This window comes from Sturnus vulgaris, chromosome 13 (assembly GCF_052056855.1).
Source record: "Sturnus vulgaris isolate bStuVul1 chromosome 13, bStuVul1.hap1, whole genome shotgun sequence".
Taxonomy (NCBI): domain Eukaryota; kingdom Metazoa; phylum Chordata; class Aves; order Passeriformes; family Sturnidae; genus Sturnus; species Sturnus vulgaris.
Genome location: NC_142255.1, coordinates 20,132,722 through 20,153,997, shown reverse-complemented (window position 1 = coordinate 20,153,997; position 21,276 = coordinate 20,132,722). Strand labels below are relative to the sequence as shown.

Here is a 21,276-nt window from a genome sequence, read left to right as displayed (position 1 = left end):
TTTTTTTTTTTTGCCCTGCAGCAGGGGGTTTGATATTTTCTTTTCAGAATGCAGATATCTCTGCCAGCAAGGAGGTTCTGTGGATCCTGGGGCCACGAGATAGGAGCTCCTGTCCTGGGATGGGCTCCTGGGGGGACTCGCTGTGCCTGCTGCCCCTGCACAGCTCGGTGGCACCACCAGGACTGCGCTCCCAGCTGTGACAAACGCGGGGAGGACAGGGAAGAAGGGGAGGACAGGGAAGAAGGGGAGGACAGGGAAGAAGGGGAGGGGATGCTCTGGTGACCCTAAGGTGACTCTCCTTGTTTCTGCAGTGCCCTGGGGTCCTCAGCCCTGAGGGCTTTGTGCTGGAGCACAGAGGGTTGAATTTCTTCTCCAGAGCAACAAAAAAGGGCCAAAGCCCAGACCCAGGAGTATTCCCAGTTCCTCGGGCAGTGGAGCATTGCTCGGGCGCTGGGAGGTGACTGCCCAGGAGCTGCTGCACTTCCCAGCGTCTCCATTTCCACTGGCCTTGGGATCTTTGTCCATCCCCGTGGGCAGAGGCTTTGGGGACACTGGAGGTGACAGGGGAACAGCCAGGGAGCAGGAGACACCAGGGGAGCAGGGAGGGACATCCAGGGGGATCCCATCGGGTTATGAATGCTTCGCATTTACAGCGGGGAGGGACAACTGCAGAGGGCACCAGCAACCCACGGAACTGCTGTGCCGGGAGGAGCCTCCGCACCCGCCTGGCCCCGGGGACATCCCGGGAACCGTGCGGGGCCACCCCGAGACCATCCCGGGACCCCCGCCTGGCTCCGGGACCATCCTGGGAACTCCGCGGGCTCTGGGACCATCCCGGGCCACACCGGGAACCCAGCAGGACAATCCTGGGGCCACCCTGGGAACAGAGAGGGCTCTGGGACCACCCGGGAACCATCCTAGGGCCATCCCGGGACTCCTGCCGGGCTCCGGGGCCATCCCGGGGCCATCCCGGGAACCGTGAGGGGCCACACCGGGACCATCCTGGGAGCTCCGCGGGCTCCGGGAACCCAGAGGGACAATCCTGGGGCCACCCTGGGAACGGAGCGGTCTCCGGGACCATCCTAGAGCCACCCTGGGACCCCCACCTGGCTCCAGGGCCATCCCGGGAACTCAGAAGGACAATCCCGGTGCCATCCCGGGAGCCCCGGTGCCCGTCACCAGCAGCACCCCTGCGGCTGCAGAGCCAGCCGCTGTTTGCTGGAGAAGCTGCGGACACGTTGGGACGCGGAGGAACGGCCAGAGCAGGGGCTGAGCTGAGCTGTGGAGGTTCTGCCCTTTCGGCGCTCTTTGCTGGGGTTCATCACGGGACACTCTGAGCTGGAGGGGCTGCACTCAGGTACCCGACAGGAGGGTTCGCTCCTGGGGTTTCACCTCTGCAGAGGTCTGAGCAGCCCGGGAAGGACGGGGAAGAGCAGAGAGCACGGCAAACCCCCGAAACTCAGAGCTGGGGGAATTCAGCTGCTGAATTCCTCACCTTCCTCCTCACCAGCTCGCCCTCCGAGCAGGAGGGAGCTCCCCGAGCCCAGCTTTGGCCCCTGCCTTGCCTCAAAGCTCAGCTCAGCACAGACACCGTTCCCAGCTCCGCTCCCCCAGGCAGAGCCAGCAGCATCCTTCTGTCCTTCTGTCCGACCCCCGGCACTCCGAGGGGTTTCCAGCAGCCTCTGGGTTTCCAGCTGATTTTTCCAGGTCTGAAATCCCATTTCCATCCCGGATTTCCAGGCTGCGTGTCCTCGCAAAGAGGAGGAAGAGGGGCGGGGGCTGTTCCCCCCTGGTGTTTGTACACACTTTACTCGGGGTGTAACTATTACTCACCGCAGATGGCAGCGCAGCGGTCACGTCTGAAAACACCGCTATTTTTAGCAGGTAGGTATTTCTAAATGTTTACAGCCGGCTGAGCCTTCCCTCGGGGCAGCCCAAGGGCCGGGGCTGTGGGTTTGGGGCAGCGCTGCCCTCCTCCAGCACACCTGGAGCAGCTTCATTGACTTTCCCCAACAAATGGCTGCTCCGGGTGAGCAAACACCCCGGGCCTTGGGAGCGGCTGAGGAGCGGGGCAGCTCCTCTCCCTCCCTCCCTTCCCTCCCATTTTCTGTGCTTTAATTCCCAGCGGGAATGGCCCTCTGTAACAGACAGCCCCGGGATGAGCTGCTGGAGCAGCACCCCAGGGTGGGTGGGTGAAGGCTGATCCCCCGGAGCAGCTGGCAGGGATCAGCTGCCAATTAAAATCCAAACAAAAAAGATAAACCAGTGATATTTTTCAAATCCTTCCCTTGCTGTCCTGGCTTTGCTGCCCCTCTGTGCAGCACAAGGAGGTTTTCTAAGAACAAGAGGAAATAAACCCATTTATCATGATTGGAAAAGACAGGTGGGAGCTGAGCTGTTCTGGTCCCACTGGGTTTGCTGCCTCCTCACCTGCCCAGGTTGGAACTGAGCCCCTCCCCAGTCCATGCAGGGCCTGGGGATGATGAAGGACTGATGAAGGACTGATGAAGGACTGATGACTCCTCTGGCTCCTTGGGAACTAAAACCTTCCAGCTGAGATCATCTGGGCTGGACAGAGGCCCGTGGTGAGCTGTGACCCACAGGTGCTCTGCCCAGAGCCGGAGGTTCCCAAGGATGTGAGACACAAACAATTCCTCCACCAGCAGCTGCTGCTTCCCAGCTCACAAACTCCTCTTCCTTCCTGTCTCCAGCATGGAAATGTCTGGAGATGACCAAGGCAGGCACAAAGGTCTCACTTCTGATCTGAAGCCAAAAGGCTCTGTCAGAGTCCTCCAGGAGATCATGGAATGGTTTGGGTGGGAAGGGACCTTAAAGCCCATCCAGTCCCACCCAAACCATCCCCGATCCTATTTCAAACATCTTTTGATCCATGAGCCCTTTCCTCCTCTCACCCCAGCGCAGCAGCTCTGTCTGAATAACATCCTGCTTGTGTTGAGACAATGAAAGCATCTTTAGAAGAAAAAAGGCATTTCTAGATCCCGTGCAAGGCTGCCCTCTGTCAGTGGGAAGCCATTCCCCCTTCTCCTGTCACGCCAGGCCCTTGTGAGGAGCCTCCCTCCAGAGACACTCACTGGAGGTGTCTCACTGCAAGAAAATATTGCAGCTATTGAAGCCAGATGTGTTTTATTGTCACCGATAATGCAGTTTCTGTGCTGGTGGGAGGCCTGACTCGTTATGTGGTTAAAAATGGCCTGCTGTCCCCAGCAGGGATTATCCCATGGCCTCAGCCAGCCACAGATGGGACCCTGCACGTGGAAAGGCTCTGCAGGAGGGGCTCACCAGATCCTGTGCCACAAATAAATTGATTTGCAGAACTGATTTACCCCATCAACCCAGCTCACGTTTTAATCAGCAAATCCCAGTTGCAAACAGTGGCTGTGAATGATTTTCACATGCAAACTGATTGTTCCTTCCTGCTGCCAGAGCCTGAACCATCCCCAATTAACTGCAACCCTTCAGAACTCCCCTAGGGAAGAGAAAATGTGAAACCCACCTGTTTCCTTCAGTAACTGTTTAATTTAACACACTCAGACCCCAGCACAAGGCTTGTCCCTTTGCAGTCCTGGGAGGGTGACAGGCTGTGGGACAGATGGTGCTGGGGACAAGGGAACCAGGACTGGACACATAAAAACCTGACACCACCTTGGAACGGAATAAAGCACAAATGGTGAAGTCATGGCTTGTGTTTTACATACAAATCACACACAGGAATTTCCTCCTTTGGACAGCCCAGGGAGGTGCACCTGGAGCTCCAGCCTCACTCTGCCCAGTGCAGGGATTGCCCTTCAAGGTCCCCCAGGTTTTGGGCACACTCCACACGCTGAGTAGCAGGGAAAGGAATTCCTACCGAAATGCTCCTGCCCTCCTCCAGAGCCCACCCCGGAGAGACAGGGAGGGATCTGCTCCCACACTGCTCTGGGAGCAGGCAGCAGGGGCTGTGCCTCAGAGTAAATTGGATATTCTAGTTAAAAATCAGCTAACCTTAACAGAGGAGAATCTAGATAAGCAGGAAAAAAAAGGGTTCAGCCTGTAAGGCCACAGAAAAACACTTTAACCAAGCATTACACTGCTACACGTACAGAAATGCAGGGAGAGAGGACCTGGCTGCCCACCAGGGAGGGGATGTGCCCTCACTGCCAGGGCAGCTCCCCTCTCCTGCCCAAATGCATGCAAGGGAATGTCCTGGTGGGCTCCAAACCCCCAGGTGTCCCTGGGGATGCCCTCTGCCCCAGAGGGACACAGCAATGGCTTTGGCAGAGAAAGCCAGCAGTGGGGACATGGGGTACAGAGCCCTGCACAGCCCCAGCTGAAGCTGAAACTTTGTTCCTCTGCCCTGTCTCCACTTCTTAAATTAAATCTGTTCAGCTTCAGTGCGTAAACATTTTAATGAAAATTACAGGAATGACTTGCCACCTTCAAGTCCCTTAAAAGAAAAAAAAAATAAAAAAATCCCTACCCCAAAGGGTGTGCAGGGCCGGTGGAATGCTGGATGCTCACCTCAGAAATATAAAAATAATAATAAAAGTCAAGGTTTGTGCTGGCCAGCCAACACCTTCGAGAGGCTGCAAATGTCAAAGGATAGCACCATAAGCATTTCTGAGAGGTCTGCCCGGAATTTCTGCTGCTTTCAGCTCCCCTTTGGCTCCCGGGGCAGCGTGACCCCAAAAGTCCCTCAATGAGCAGGGGCTACAGGACAAGTCCCACCCCCAGCCCCACCGATGGTTTGAGCACCGTGCTTAGAAAATTCAGTTCCAGAGCCTGGAGACCGCCGGGCTGTGGCACACACACACACACAAACACACACAAACACACAAACACACACACACAGAGCCACCAGTGCTGCCACACGGGGCTGGCCTTGGCGACAGCGCTGTCACCTCCGGGAGAGGCGCTGGCAGCTCCGGCAGCACTGGCTGCGCACCGGGGGCACCTGGCACCTGCCCAGCAGCCGCAGGGTCCGGCAGAAGGCGAAGCTCAGGCGGTCGCGCTCGCAGGGGACACCTGCAGGGGAGGAGGCAGCACACGAGGGTTGGGAAAGGTCAGGGTTTCACAAGAATAGAAATATCTCCGAGCGTAGAATCTAAGAAAAGAATAGAAATGACAGCAAGTTTTGATAGAGAAGGAAAGAATTGCTGAGCTCTGAGGATAAATTTTCAGGTTGTTTTTTTTTTTTAATGAGCTAAGCAGCTAATAGTCGGTATAAGGTTGTTTATTGCAGAAGTACATCAGTTTTAAAGTAAAAGTCACGGGCACTAAAGTCTATGCTAAGTTTTGGTATAAAGTTCTAAACAGAATCAGAAACAAAGCAAAAGCAAATGGTAAAAAGCAAATGGTAAAAAGCAAATGGTAAAAGCAACGGCAAAAGCAATGGTAAAAAAGGAAATGGCAAAAAAGGAAATGGTTAAAGCAATGGTAAAAAGCAGCAGCTCTCCCCAGTGCACATTCTTATATAGAAACTTTTCAACAAGCTAAGACACAAACTTGGACTGCTACCTTTAAACTTATTAGAATTTCAGTTTCTTAGCAGGCCAGGTTATGTATAAACTATGTATGTGGTCTATCTTGTTTCATCAGAAAAATGTAAACAATATTTTTACTATCGTTTTCTTATGTCTAAGACTAAGTTCTTGGAGCCTCCACGGAGCCCTGGTATCTAAGATTGTTTTTAAACTTTCACTAGGAACTTGTACACTGGTACCTAAGACCTTTTGTTTACTGAAAGCACTTCAAACCTGTTTTACCTACTTAATAACTTGCTTATTTTAAAACTTAAAATTTTACTTTATGTGTGAGCAGCTTAAAATACTTCAATCCATCCAAAGGCTTTAATTCAATCTCTCCACTCTGATTTCTCTCTGAAGAATTCAGAGAGACTCCTGACTTACTGACTCCAACACTGAGCCAGTCTGACTGGGTAACGAGAAGGCAAAAAGCAAAGTGAATTGGAAAGGGCTTTTATGACTTAATGCAAAGGATAAATCCACCCCAAACAAAAGATGGTTTTACCAAGCAAAAAGATTTTCACAGACAAACAAGGAAGCCAATGTTGCAAGTAAAAAAAAAAAAATCTCAGAATTTCCCACTACAAGAAAACTGAAATAGAACTTCAGGCTTAAACTGTAACACACTGACCTTTTGTGATTGGAAAATAGTACCATGAATATGGAAATGTTAGTAGTTAGGATAGGCTGTAGGTAATAGTGAAGGTATTGATTGGTTGTCATGTTTTAAGATGCTCTGTAATGATAAATAAATAATGCATTGTAACCAGAACTAGAAAAGGGCTTCAGACAAAGCCCCAGCTGAGGTGACAGCCTGTGGGCTGGGCTCTGTCACCCATGACCTGTGAACTGCTGAATCATTTCAATGCAATAAACAGCATTTTAAATAATAAATAAATAAATGGCTGAATCATTTCAATACAATAGACAGCATTTTAAAGAATCACCTAAAGCCCCACATCCCTCACTTCATCTCTTACACATGAGGGTGTCAGTGCCAGCTCACCTGGTGTGAAAATGTGCAATGAGACGATTGTTAAATGAGATGTGAAATGAGACGATTGTTAAATGAGACGATTGTTAAATGAGATGATTGATTGTTAAATGAGATGATTGATTGCTAAATGAGATGATTGTTAAAGGTCCCTCCCAGCCCAGACCCTGCCAGGGCTCTGTGGGAGCTCACAGGCACACACAGGGCTCTGTACCTGGGCACTGCACCTGGGCACTGCCCATCCCCAGCACAAACCTCACCTGGCTGCTGCCAGCAGCTCCAAAGCACCTCCCCAGGGCAGGGATGCTCCCAGGGCACAAATCCCTGGTTCTGACCCCTCCTGCCAGTGCCAGCAGAGTGGAGGAAAGGCCAGAATTCCTTTTTCTTTGAATTGTTTCGGTTATTTTGAGAACCTGCATCATCTGCTTGGCTTCCTGCAGGTGTCCTGCAGCCCTCAAAACAACTCTGGGCTTTGTTTTGGGAATGGCTGCTCGGGGGGAGCACCAGGCTCAGTCCAGCAGCACAGACCCATCACCAAATACACACGGTTTGTGTGAACACAGGGCTGGCTGGTTTGAATTTTTCATTTCCTCCTTCTCTATCTCAGAGGACTCCCTGAGCCTGCAGCTTCTCACCCAGTGGTGTGAGACTGGCTTAAATTACATCAACTCAAAAGTGAGCTTAAAACCCGTGATCCTGTGATTCCAATTTTGTACAAGGAATTAAAATAAGGACAGCTTTTCTCAGGAAAAGGGCAGAGCTGAGGCACCCCATTGCTCCTCCCTGGGCACCCTCCACCAGGACCCTGCAGGGCAGGGGCAGAAATGGGGCAGAAAAATGGGGTTTTTCTCTTTCTCAGGACACTTCTCTGCAGGGGAAATGCTGTGAGTGACCACTGCCCCTGGCCCTGTCCCCTGTGGAACAAAGGCAGTGCTGAGGGAACGGCTGCTGCCCCCATTCCCACGGGATGAGCCGAGGCAAAGGATGCAGCAGATGCAGAGCAGAGACCTTTCCCCTGGTTTGGGATTTCACTCACAGCCCCCTCCCCCAGCCCAGCAGTGAGGAGGTCACTACTCTGCTCTAAAAATTATTTTCTGTTTCAGCTGAGGTATTTCCTCCCTGCCTCCCGAGCTGCAGCTCTTTGTGCCCGGCCAGAGCACCCCTGTGCCCCTAAAATGCAATTTATCCATTTATCCATGGATCCAGCAGTGCTGACAGGGTGGCACTGAGGGGATCCCATCACACTCCAGCCTGGGGGCTCAGTCCCTGCCTGCTGGGACACCAGCAGGGGATTTTCTTTCCCTGCTGGGTGAGCAGAGAAATCCCTGCACAGCCCAGCCAGGAGTGCAGCACACCCCAGACCTGCTGTGAGAGCACCAGAGCCTCTGGAAAAAGGGAAATGCTTGCTGGTGCTGTGCTCCACGGGGCTGTCAGGATAACATTCCCTGGGAGCATCCCTGAACCCCAGGGGGATGCTGCACTGGGACACTGGAGCACAGGAATGCAGGTGCTCCCTCCTGAAACACCTCAGGGGTGTCCCAGGACAGTGGGAACCAGCCTGGATGCCCATGGGATGGGATAGGAGAGGTGGGAATGTCCTGGGCACTGCTGGGGGATGCTCTGGGCACATCCTGTCCAGCCCCTCAGAATGTTTAGCACTCACAGCTTCCTAGAAAGTTATTTATGGATCACAACCAAGCTGCCCCCTGCCTTCCCTGGAAAGAGCTGTGAAGGCTCTCACTGAGAGGCTGCTTTCCAGGCTTGGAGGGATGCTTCAGCCCTTCCCTGATCCCTTTCCCACCAGGAAATTCCTGTCCCTGCACCGTGCCCAGGCAGCAATGAGCCCACCCTGCCAGGGGTTACTGCTCCCTGAACACCTCCCTACCCACAGGGGATGGGATTTCTGTGCAAAACAGCAGGGATGGGCTTGGGGATGGGGGAAGAGCCAGCACCCTTGGCTGGAGGCTCTGCTGACCTGACAGGAGACCCCAGCACAACCCCAAAGCCAAACGACCTCATGGATCATAAAAACATCCAAATTGGCAGGGACCCACAGGGATCATCCAGGCCAAGGGCTGGCCCTGCACAGGACACCCCCACATTCCCACCCCAGGCCTGAGAGCGTTTTCCCAACACTCCCTGAACTCAGTGAAGTCAAAGCTTTGAGGGTTTGAGTTCCCATCGCTTCCCCAGGCCCTGCTGCAGTCTCAGGGTGGATGTGTGCAGGGTCAGGCTCAGGTCTGAACATCTTGGCTGAGCTTGTGATTCCTCCCTGGAATCTGCTCTTGGGGAGGGAAGATGTAATAAGCACTTAATTTGTCAGCTCTTCAGAGAGGGACCTACAGAACCCACCCAATTTTCATTTAATCCTTTTCCTGCCATTTCTTTCTATTAACAATTTTTTAATATAATTCTCGCACTTCATTTGGACACATGTTCCATAAGTCCATGCCAAATTTTAGGCTAAAGAAATAGCTTAAAGCAAGGCTTTAAAAATCCAGGCTGAGTCAGCACATTAGAGACTGAAAACCCCCACTTTTTTTGGGGCTGTTTTTTTAGGTCGGTGTGGAAGTCGCTTTAAATTTCATTTAAGCTTCTGCCAGCCAGACCTAAGCTTTTACTTTTATTCCTGGGAAAAATAAACTTCCTGGAACATGTTTTGTAAAAACAAGGAAAGGTTGAGCTTGGAGCTGAGCTAGCAAATCCAGGGAATTAGGCTGCTGACCTCTGGCCCTGGGGATGCTCTCAGAGCCAGGGCTGAATTTAACAAATAAATTATCCCAGGATCCTGCTCTGGGGCTGAGGTGCCTCCCTGTGGTCTCTGGTCAGCTGGATGGGATTTTGGGATGGGATGGGATTTTGGGATGGGAGGGATCAGACCTGCACAGGCTGGCACTGACACAACCACAGCTGGGAAAAGTGGGAGAACCCCACGAACCCCCCATTTTTCAGGTGTCAGCCCTGCTGCAGGCAACATCTTTCTCCTACATTTTATCACAACAGGGAGTCCTTTCTGGAGCATCCCTTTCCCATTGACTCCTGTTGTTAATTAGCAGTTAATTAATTGCTCTCCATGCCTCACTCAGCAGCACCTCCCGGCCTCACCACTTAGATAGGGACTTACATGCTCAAATGATGGAGAAAATTGGGATTTGCTGCAATTATTTCCCACATGGATCCCTTGTGGACGAACTCTGTGACTTGCAGAACCACAAACAATTTCATTTCCTTGCTCAGAGCAAGCAGGAGCACCACGTTTAATTGCCAATTAATCTTGTGGCAACTGGAAGTGCAGCCAGCCCTGGATAACGAGCTGGCAAATGGGGGCAGTGGGACAGGGATGGGGTCTGGGGCTGACCCATGGGACCCCCAGGCACTGCTGCTACCCAGCACGACCCCCTGTGCTGGCTGGGACATGGGGCTGGGCTGGGATATGGGACTGGGATCCTGGATATGGGGTTGGGATTCTGGGATATGGGGCTGGCCTCCATCCCACTGCTCTGTGCTGTTCCCAGAGGAACTGCAGCACTTCACACACACTTGTCCCTGAGCCAGCGAAGTCTTCACCTCATCCCTTTGGAATTCCAAGCTGAGACACCTGTGGGACAGCCCTGTTTGGAGCCAAGAACTGGCCCCATCACCTGCCAGGGGCAGATCTGGGGAACTCAGACACCTCCCTGGTATGGGATCTGGAGAAATGGGCATGAGGGAATTGATTTGTTCCATGGCATGACCATGATGGGCACTGGGATGCCCTGCTCTGTCCTGGGCAGGGATGTGTCAGCACCAGCAGGATCTGCCCAAAGCCGTGTCCAGCACCCTGCAGTGAGCAGCCCCCTTCAGCCCCTGCCTCCTCCTCCAGAACACAGCAATTCCCACTTGTCTGCTTTAAATCTGTCTGATCTGCTGCAGAAACCGCTGCAGGCTTCTCGTGCAGACCTGGGGCTCATGATTTCCTTTCCAAGACACCAGAAACAATTCCCAGAGAAACGTCCCCAGCCTCTGGAGCATCACTCGGAGGCACTGGGGTGCCCATGGCTCTGAAGCTCCCAGGAGCCATCTAAGGACACACTCACAGCTGGCTGCAGCTGTAAGGCAACAGCCACATTCAAAAATAACCTTGGTGGAATCTTCAATTAATTTATAACCTGGCAACAGCTCAGGACTCTGGCTCTAATTAATCCTCCCTTAATTGAGGAGCTGATTGCTGTGAGATGTTTGTTTTTGCTTCATCTGTTCCATCTCTGCTCAAAATCCATCTGATAATGGTTTGAACATTTAAGCCCTACTGGGGTTATTGGCACTTTTGTGTCCAGTGAGGACATGACCACTCACAGCCCCAGCCCTGGTTCTGCTCATGCCAGAGGAGGGAGAAGCTCCTTGTGCTCCTCACAAAAACATGGATTGCTCCAGCCCGAATCCATCTTGTGCAGTAAAGATCCCTCAGAGCACAGGAAAGGGCTGGAATTACATTTATGTCTTTCTGGGAGCCTTTGCCTGTGCATTTACACATCTGGGATTTCCTGCCATGTGAAAGTTTTGTTCCCCTTCATGCTTTGGCTGGAAACGTTTGTATTTCCAAGAGGCGTTTCCTGCCCTGGGCTGCAGCCAGAGCATTTATGTCATTCTTGATCCAGGATTTTACCATTTATTTGTGTGCTTCCTACACATCTCAGTGGTTATTCTGGTCCAGCCTTGGCTCCACAGCTCTCATCACCAAGCCTGGCACGGAAATTTTCCCCTGACCAAAACAACTGGAACCTCAGATCGTGTCTTGAGCAGGGCTGACTCAACATTTCCTAAACGCTGGAGTGCCCCTTGGCCCTTCAAGGGCTCCAAAAAGGAGCAGATTTATGGCTAAAAACATCCTGATGGCCAACAGAGCCAGTGCCTAAATCCCAGTTAAGCAAAGGCAATGCTCTGCCTGCTCTGGAATGGGTGTTAGGAGGAGAAAACGCTGGGCATGGGATAAACAAAAGCAGCTGCAAGGCTGGAAGGGGGGTCCCAGGCTGCCGAGGGGACCCAGGGATGTGTGCACAGCCCTGGATCCTCAGGGATGTGTGCAGAGCCATGGATCCAGCTCCTCCACCCCTGGCACCAGCTGCTGCTGCCCCCCTGCCCCATCTCTCAGCCCTCCCTTTGTCCAGCAAAGCTCCTGGAGGTCCAACAACACTTTCTGGGCAGTCAAAGAGCTTTTCTCTTGCACAGACACATTAAAAAGATAAAGCTGATAAGTGACTGACACGCTGATATCAGTGATATCTAATCCCTCATTATATTGCTTTTCTGCAAGTGCTGTTAACCCTTGCAGTCCTCAGATTTCCCAGGGAGCTGCCTGTGCTTGGGATGTATCTCTGTGAGTGGAGGAGGGAGAAGAGGCCAAGTGAGTGCCCTGGAGTGCCCTGTGGCTGCAGCCAGGGCAGGTAAATGACAAACAGGTTAAAATGGGGCTGGCTCCTTGGAGCACCTGCTCAGACACACCTGAAGATGCTGGAGAACTGCTCCTTTATTCCATTTTCTGATGCTGGGCCCAGCTTGTTTCACAAGTCTTGTGTTCTGGGATTTTACCACTAAACAGCTTCCTGAGAGCTCCATCACTGGGTATTCCTCTCTGCCTTCCTTTTCCTGAGTGCCCTTCTGGCTGGGGTCCCTTCACCCCACAGGGTCCCTCAGTGTCCCTGTGCTGGGTGACACTGCTGACTCCAACAAGCACATCCCAGCTCACATCCGTGCCAGCAAAACCCTGCCTGGCCCCTGAGGGACGGATGTTCTGGACATTTATAGACAGTTATAACATTCCCACTTAATTATCAATTAGCCAAGTCAGCCTTACACAATCCATGTAGGAAATCCTCACTCCACCTCCCCACAGACTCCCCACGTCATTTTCCACGCTGGTTTTTCCTGCTGCTCACCTGGCTCGGAGCTCTCACAGTCCTGGGGGTTGCACTTCTGGGTGCTCTCTGGCCGTGGTTCATGGTCACACAGGCTGCTGTCCTCCTCTGCCGCACCTGTCCTGGTGTCCATGCACTTCACCTGGCGCCGCTGGATGCCCCCTCCGCAGGGAGCCGAGCACTGCGGGAGCAGCAGTGGGGTCAGAGCCCCCAGTGCCACCCTGGGCACAGGGCTGCCATCTCCCCCGCCCTGTCCCTGCAGCTGGCACTCACCTGTCCCCAGGAGCCCACCACCCAGGTGGTGCAGGGCTGGGTGTTGCAGGGCCGGGTGCTGTTGGGTCTCGATGTCTCCTCGCAGCGCCCGGGCTCCGGGCACGTCACCAGCCGAGCCTGCTCCCCTCCACCGCAGGGCTCTGAGCACTGCGGGATAAACACAGCCACAACCCTCAGCGGCTGGGGGCTGCACCCCCTGCAATGGGCAGAGCTGGGGGCTGCACCCCCTGCCCTGGAGAGAGCTGGGGGCTGCACCCTCTGCCCTGGGCAGAGCTGGGGGTGCTCACCTGGAGAGCTCAGAGCCCCTTCCAGGGTCTAAAGGGGCTCCAGGAGAGCTGGAGAGGGACTGGGGACAAGGGATGGAGGGACAGCACACAGGGAATGGCTTCAGAGTGGAAAAGTGGAGATTTAGATGGGATATTGGGAAGGGATTGTTCACTGTGAGGGTGGTGAGGAGCTGGGCTGGAATTCCCAGAGCAGCTGTGGGGACAGGGCTTGGAGCAGCCTGGGGCAGTGGAAGGTGTCCCTGCTGTCCCCATGGGCAGTACCTCTCTCCAGGATGATGTGTACCAGGGCAGGCACGGCGAGCTCCGGCACGGCAGCTGTGCCGGGGGCTGGGACAGCCCGGGCTGGCAGTGGAACGGCCGCAGCAGCCGCTGGTCCCTGGTGTCAACACAGTGAACGTCCCGGACCTTGGTGCCACCGCCGCAGCTCCTGGAGCACTGGGGAGGAACACAAAACCAAAATGGGGAGGGACAGAGCACCAAAACGGGGAAGGGCAGCATGGCCAGCGCAGGGGAGTCCCTGTGGGCAGGGGAGGTGACCCCAGGGACACGCTCTGCTGGGGCTGGGCTGAGCTGACACTCCCGTCTGTGCAGCTGGAACAAGAACAGTCTTTGTGCCTGAAAGAACTGATGATCCCAAGGAAGAGTGACCACCCAGAGCAAGGAGGGCTGTTCCCCACCGCCAAACCTACCAAATCCACCCAGCCCCGCTGCAAACATCCCCTGGCAGTGCAGAGTGCCCAGTGGGCACAAATCACAGAACCACAGAATGGTTTGGGATGGACCTTACACCCACCATGCCCCAAACCCCTACCATGGAGTGACACCCGCTGGACCAGGCTGCCCATCCCACCCAACCCGGCCTTTCATCAAATCACTTTGTTCAGCTTTTACAAATTCCTGACTTTTTTACCGGCCCAAGAGCGGGAAAACGAAAATATTGTGGGATGAGTAGTTCAAACCCTATGGCGAGTGTGGCAACCTATGTGAGCCACGGGGCAGGAACCCTCCCCAAGAGCAGCCATGACCTGCCTTGTCCCATGGGTTTTGGGGACCCCTTCCCCACAGAGCCCCTCACCTTGCTCCAGTTGCCCACTCTCCAGGCCGAGCAGGGTCTCAGGGAGCACCTCCGGGCAGGGACGGGCCTGTCGGCCTCGGCACAGCCGCCATCGCTGCTGCAGCGCACAGGCCTCCACACGGCGCCCAGGCCGCACGTGGCCGAGCACTGCGACACAGGGACACCAATGTCCCCATGGCCCACAGCCACACAGTGCTGACCCTCCACCCCACAGCCACACAGCCCTGACCCTCCACCCCACAGCCACACAGCCCCACGGTGCTGACCCTCCATCCCCACAGCCCCACAGTGCTGATCCTCCATCCCCACAGCCCCATAGTGCTGATCCTCCACCCCACAGTGCTGGTCCTCCACCCCACAGCCACACAGTGCTGACCCTCCACCCCACAGCCACACAGCCCTGACCCTCCACCCCACAGCCACACAGCCCCACAGTGCTGATCCTCCACCCCACAGCCACACAGTCCTGACCCTCCACCCCACAGCCCCACAGTGCTGATCCTCCATCCCCACAGCCCCATAGCGCTGATCCTCCACCCCACAGTGCTGGTCCTCCACCCCACAGCCCCACAGCGCTGACCCTCCATCCCCACAGCCCCACAGTGCTGACCCTCCACCCCACAGCCTCACAGCCCTGACCCCCAGCTCCACACCTGGCCAAGGAAGGAGCCTGCAACACAGGGACACCAATGTCCTGCACCCCTCCATGCCACAGCCCTGACCCTGCTGTCCTGCACCCCACAGCCCTGACCCCCAGCTCTGTGTCTGGCCAAGGAGGGAGCCTGCTGAGCCAGGGACCCTCCATCCCTCCATCCCTCCATCCCCAAAGCCCCAACTGCCAGCTCTGCATCGAGCCGAGGATGTCACACTGTTCATGGCACTCACCACCCACCTCACTCCAGTTCCCGACCTCCCAGCTGGGCTTGGCAGTGGCTGATGGTGGCAGCAGAGCCTCCTCTTCCTCCTCCTCTTCCTCCTCCCTCTTCTCCCAGAGCGGGGGGAGCAAAGGAGGGGGTTTGTGCCCCCTGTCACTGGAGGCAGATGTCCCTGGGGGTGCCCATGTCCCTGGGGGTGTCCCTGCTGAGGGCTCCCTGGGTGCAGTGACACTGAGCAGGGTCCCATGGGAGGTCAGCTCAGTGCTGGGCCATGCTGGATCCGTGTGCTGGGACAGCCCCTGTGTCCCCCATTCCAGGGGAGACCCTGCAGCGTGGGCAGGTGGGCCCTGAGCTGGGGCTGTGGGCACGGCTGGCACCAGGGCATCCTGCTGGCTGAGGCCACTGGAGGTGAGCTGGGGGACTGGGCTGGGCATGGCAGGGGACAAGGACACTGGAGGGGCTGTTGTGGCCACCCAGGGGGTTGAGGTGGGAGCTGTGGGGGTGTGGAGCTCTGGCTGCTGCCCTCCGTGTCCCACAGGAGCCCCGTCAGCACCCACATGAGGGGGACTCAGGGCAGGGTGGGGGCTGCCAGCACTCCCTGCCACCTCCCAGCCCGGGGTGGGCAAGGCAAGGTGTGCCCTGCCCATGCCATGGGCTTGCCCTCCTGCCTGTGTGTCCAGCACCCCCTCTGGCATTCCTGCCCACCCGTGCCGCCCCGTGGGCCGTGGGGCTGCCCCATCAATGTCACTGGTGATAGCCAGACCCATTTCCCTGGAGTCCTGGTGGCCTCTCCCTGCAGACCTGGCCGTGCCGTGTCCCTCTGTGCTCACACTGCCCAGTGCTCCTGGCCCGTGGGGCACACCCACAGTGGCACTGCCCCAGCCCGTGGGCACCTGAGCAGCTGGCTGGGGACCCCAGGAGCCATGGGCTGGGACACCCTGCCCAAGGCTGGTCCTGCTGGGCACAGCTCTGTGGGGTCCATCCCATGGGTGGTCGTGGCTCACAGAGCTCTGGGTGGGTGGGTGCTGCTCAGAGTGGGGCACAAGCACTGCATCCTCCTCCTCACCCCAAAAGCCAGGGGTGGTGTACCTGGGCCTGGCTGAACCCACATCCTCAGGGGCCATGCTCAGGAGGTCATTGGTGGCCAAATCCCCGGGCTCTGTGCCTCGGTGGTGCCCAGGAGCAGAAGTGTTTTCCTCCTCGGTGCCTGGGTGCTCCTCGCTGTCTCCTCCCAGCTCGGTGCTGAGCAGAGCCTCAGTGGGCACCTCCCAGGGCCCCTCTGTGCCACCAGGGCTCAGCTCTGGCTTTGGCTCCTCGCCTTTGCTCTCCTTCTCCGTGAAGGGGTAGTAGGACAGATCCTCGTGGAAGTTGATGAAGTTATAATCGTAGTAAAAATCATCCACAAAGACATTTCCTTTCCTGGCTGAGAAATCCTCCTCGGTGATGACATTGACGTCGTTGGACTCCGGGATGTTTGGGATTAAGGGGTTAAATTTAGGAATGTGGTTGCTGGGGATGTAATGGATTTCATTAAATACCTCCCTGCTGGAGGAGCCGCTGCCAGACCAGTCGGCACTGTCCCAGTTCTGGTGGCACTGTGGCAAGGAGCAGACCCTGTCAGGGCTGGGTCTCAGTGCAGGGTCACACTCTGCCCCAGTGCTGTTGCTGCAGTGCACAGAGCGCCTCTGGGTCCCATTTCCACAGGTCACAGAGCACTGGGAAGGGAAGAGAGAGGGACAGGGCTGGGGGGCGAGGCTGGGAGCGGTGCCTGTGCCCTCACAGGGCTCCCTGTCCCCTGTGCCACAGTGCTTTGGGCACAGAGCTCCGTGTCACCCTGCCAGCTCCCACCCCTGGGCAGCTCCTGGGCCAGTGCCACCCCTGGGGTCACCCTGCTAAGCAGAGCATTAGTGCCCAAATGGGGCTGCCCTGTCCCAGAGCAGGGCTGGTGCTGTGGGCACTCTGCTCAGGGTGATCCCTGACCTGCACTCCTGCTCCAGCCACGAACAGTTTTCCCAGGAGATGGACGCTGGGAAGGGCAGGGGTGAGATGATCTAATGGGTCTTTGCTGTGACCTATTGCCATGAATTGCATCTCTTCTTCTAGAAGAGCATTCTTTGAAGCAGGGAATAACAACATGGGCGTTGTCTGAGTAGGGAAAAAGCAAAGGTCAGGAAGGAGCTGTGCTGGGGACACACGAACCCCCATAATGGGCTCTTTGACATGGGTCAGCACAAAAGAAACCGAGATGCTGCAAGGGAGAGCAGCAGCGTTTCCTGCTGCATTTGGGGCTTGGAGCAACCAGGACTTGTGAAAGGAGGGTGGAACCAGATGAGCTTTCAGGTCCCTTCCACCCCAGAGCATTCCAGGATTCTCTGGTAGCACCACGTGGCCACCACCAGGCATTTTTAGGAGCTGGAACCAAACATTCCCACACAGCAGCACCTGTGGGAGGGCTGAGAGGAGCTGCTCCTGCCCCAGGATGGCACTGCCAAACCAGGGAAAACAAACAGAGATCCACTCCCAGCAGGCTGAAACTTCCCAGCAAAGCCTCCAGCTCCATCCAGGAGATATCACAGAGCTTTGGAGGGGGAAGGAGGGAGATTATCCACCAGGGCTGGGTCATCAGGAGAGCCCTTGGCACACAGATAAGGAGTGAGGGAAGCTTGCAGGAGGGCTCAGGGCTGGCTGGCACAGCAGGATGTGCCCCTGCCAGGACACAGCCACCCAATCTGGGAGCTAAAAAACAACAACCCAGCCTTCTGATAATTTGGAATGCCCATAGAGCTGGGTGTACCCTGCTTCTGAGGCACTGAGTGAAGCAGTTGTGGGTCACCCAAACCTCTGGCAGTGCCAGGTGCCCCAGTGCCACATGGGCACACGTGTTCCTGCCTGGGCTCTGCAGGGACAAAGCTGTCCCACCCTGCTGGAGCTGCTGACAGAAGGACCCCGGCTCTGGGAAGCTCCCAAGCCCCTCCAATTCCCCTAATTATGGTGGTGGTGGGAATGGAGGAGAAAGGAAAGGAAATTAAAGGACAGAAAAATTACAGAACCTCAGACTCCCAAACACATTTCTGCTGGGCTCACAAATCCATTGGTGCCAACACCACAGAGGACAGCAGTGAGGGCTGGGGCTGGCCCTGCCCAGCACTGACCCACCAACAAGCCATAATTTTCCCCTTAAACCATTGCATCCATCTTTCTCAGCCCTTCATTGTGGCTTTTGTGGGCCCCTAGAAAAATATTTCCAACTTGCTCTCATCCAGCCTCTAAACTCCCTGTTCACATTTGATTCCATTTGTTCCTTAGCAACAAGCTCAGTTCCCAGGCTCTCTCCTTTCTCTCCTGATATTTGTCTTCACTCTGAACACTTTTGGAAGGGCTGCTTAAATCAGGAGTTATCATTTTCTGGTTGAAACCCTCAGCCTGTGGTTAAGCTGATTCATATAAACACAAAAATAAATCAAGCTTACACAGAGTGTCACCATCAATCACCCCATGGAATCATTCGGGTGGGAAGGGACCCTGAGCATCATCCAGCTCCACCCCCTGCCATGGGCAGGGACACCTTCCACTGCACCAGGCTGCTCCAAGCCATGTCCAGTTAAAAACCTCATTTCTGCCCTCCTGGTGCCAAGCACTGAGCGTGGCCCTCACCCTGTGAGAGGGAGCAGCAAAGCCCAGAGCTGGGACAGAGTTAAACCCAGAGTTAAACCCAGAATTAAACTGCCCAGAGCTCCTTCCTCACCCTCCAAGCAATGGAATTTCCATCCCTGGGAGCTGCTGAGCCCACAGAGACACATCCATGGATTTTGTGGGAGCACACTGAGGTGGCTGGGGGCTCTGTCCCCAGCTCCCACCCCTTTGGGATGTCCCCTCTCACCTCAGACCAGTTGCCCACGGTCCATGGGGAGGGACAGGGGAGCTGGGGGTGGCAGGGTGCGGTGGCATCTGGCCTGGGCAGGTGCTGGCAGTGTGCTGGCTGCAGGGCCCTCTGCTCGTCCAGCCCCACGCTCTGGATGCACAGAACCGTCCTCTTCATCAGCCCTGCCCCGCCACACGAGGCTGAGCACTGCTGCCACTCACCCACCCACCACCTGTGCAGAGAGGGGACACGGGATGGGGACAGGGGACAGGGGATGGGGAGAGGGGACAGAGACAGAGACGGAGAAGGAGAGGGGAGAGGGGAAAAGAGAAAAGGGGAAAGGGGGAAAAGGGAAAGGGGGAAAAGGGAAAGGGGGAAAAGGGAAAGGGGGAAAAGGGAAAGGGGGAAAAGGGAAAGGGGGAAAAGAGGAAAGAGAACAGATCTCAGGCAGGGCAAACAGCCGTGCCCCAGGATCCATCCCACCCACTGCCCATCACCTGGGGCCATGGGGAAATGAGGATCCCAAATGTGTCAGCCCAAGGTCCGGGAGCTCGGGTCAGGGTCAGGGATGGGACAATCCCCGAGCTGTGCCAGGGTGACGTGCACAGAGCAGAGAGGAGCATCCTGCCAGGATGGGACCCTCCCATGGACAGGCAATGCCCTGCTGTGCTCAGACAACCCCAGGGGTGCTGCCAGGGACCAGCACAGGGCCTGGGCCCCATGCCCAGGGTGAGGGAGAGGGGAGGAGAGGGGCAGGGCTCACCTGGCCGGGCAGGGCTCACCTGGCCGGGCAGGGCTCCTCGCTGCAGGTGCGCTGTTGGTCGTCGGGGCGGGTGAGGGCATCACAGAAGCGCTCCTCCACCAGACCTGCCAGCCTCTCCACACAGTGCACCACCTGCCTCTGCACCCCTGCGGGGGATGGACACTGAGGGCACCCCCAGGACACCCCCAGGACACCCCAGTGGCACTGACACCCCACAGGCACCAGCACAGCTTTGGGAGCCAAACCCCAGCACCCAGCTGTTGCAGTGTGCTTCTTGTTCATGGTATGTTCTGTTATTGCCCAAGTTAATGGTTTAGTCCAAATTCATACATACCCTCCCAGCCACCCTGTCAATCTATCCTGAATTCTCTGTCAATCCTGCTTTGTGCCAGCCCCACTTGGAATTCCCCTTTAGAAATCCCCTAAAACTGGAGATCTCATCAGTCCTTGTGACTCAGTTTTCCCCCCAACCTCTCTCATTGGACAATGCCTTTATGAACCCTACCCTTTACCCTTCTCCACAATTTCTCCAGTTTCCCAAGAATTTGTGTCTTCCCCTTGAACCTCACTCATATTTAACTTGTTGCACCTTCACCATTTTTGTCTGTAGCCCAGCGGATTCCCCAAAGCAATAAATCCTTTTTATCCTATGCAAAAGAGCTCCCCCCCTCCTTGCCTCCTTCAAACACAATCTGACAGCCAAAAATCCATGGATCCATAGGTGGAGCCACATCTAAACCTCCCGCAGAAGAGTGTGACCCACTCTGGGCACGGGACCAGAGTGGCAAAGTGAGTTCAGCTCTGGCTGCTGTGTCCCCCAACCCCATCCTGCAGCAGGGAGGAGCCCCTTAGTGAGCCTGAGCCACCAGAACAGTGGAGAGAAAATAAAAACACCACTCAGAGCTGCAAGTTCATTTGTGCCGAGGGTGTGATGCCCTCCCAGAGCCCCATGGCACCAGTGCAGCTGGTGCAGGATGGCACCTCTGCCACACCCAGCCACTGGAGCTGTGTGCTCTGGGAGCTCTGGGGGCTGTGGGCAGCCTAGGGGCAGCATCAGCTCCTGTGGCAGCCCTGCCCCAGCCCAGGTCAGGGACAAAACGCTGCCCAAAGCCCAGAGTGTGCCCAGAGTGTGCCCAGGGGTTTGTAAGGGTGAGCTCCCCACGCTGCCTCGCTCCAGCTCTGTCCCTGTTCCTGTCACTCGTACTTGACCTGTGACATGAGAGCTGTCACAGCCTCAGCTGACACTGCCACAGCCCTGCTGGAGCTGCTGAGCTGGGCTCTGCCTCGGGCACTCAGGAGCCTGCAGGGCCCTGGCACTCACCAGAGGCTCAGAGTGAGCTCTCCCAAATCCACATCTCAGCTCCCATCACCATCAGTGCAGGCAGAGGGGCTCAGCCCTCCTGCAGCTGCTCACCCTCACCCCACTCCCCTATTTCCCTTCTGTTCTGGAAGCCAAGCACTCGAATCACACAAAGGAAAGCTGGTTTTAAACAAAGCCCCTGTCCTGGCACTCTGTGCTACCTAGAAAGTGTCCTTGAATTCCCCTTTCTTCCAGTGCCAGCTGCTCTCGAGGAAGCGCTTGCTGCTCCCAGCCTCCCCCAGCAGCGTTCCAAAAATGTCCCTCTGCATCAGTGCCCCAAAAGCTGCCCTGGGGACCCTGGGACACCCAGCCAGGGCAGTGGGGCAGGGCGGGGAGGAGCAAATGTCCACACACACACACTGCGGGACCCC

General features: G+C 55.9%; 1 protein-coding gene across 1 annotated transcript in view; it reads right to left on the bottom strand.

Moving 5' to 3' along the window:
- Positions 1-2,911: 2,911 nt before the first annotated feature.
- ADAMTS7 (ADAM metallopeptidase with thrombospondin type 1 motif 7) overlaps positions 2,912-21,276 on the bottom strand; it is a 37,330-nt gene continuing 18,965 nt past the window's right edge. Inside the window, exons 17-24 of the mRNA XM_088172814.1 lie at positions 19,565-19,691; positions 18,801-19,014; positions 14,938-16,635; positions 14,046-14,192; positions 13,232-13,405; positions 12,684-12,830; positions 12,432-12,591; positions 2,912-5,022 (exon numbers count right to left, since the gene is read on the bottom strand). Coding sequence (XP_088028940.1) covers positions 4,895-5,022; positions 12,432-12,591; positions 12,684-12,830; positions 13,232-13,405; positions 14,046-14,192; positions 14,938-16,635; positions 18,801-19,014; positions 19,565-19,691 — 2,795 coding nt within the window. The 3' untranslated portion in view covers positions 2,912-4,894. The remainder of the gene's footprint in view (positions 5,023-12,431; positions 12,592-12,683; positions 12,831-13,231; positions 13,406-14,045; positions 14,193-14,937; positions 16,636-18,800; positions 19,015-19,564; positions 19,692-21,276) is intronic.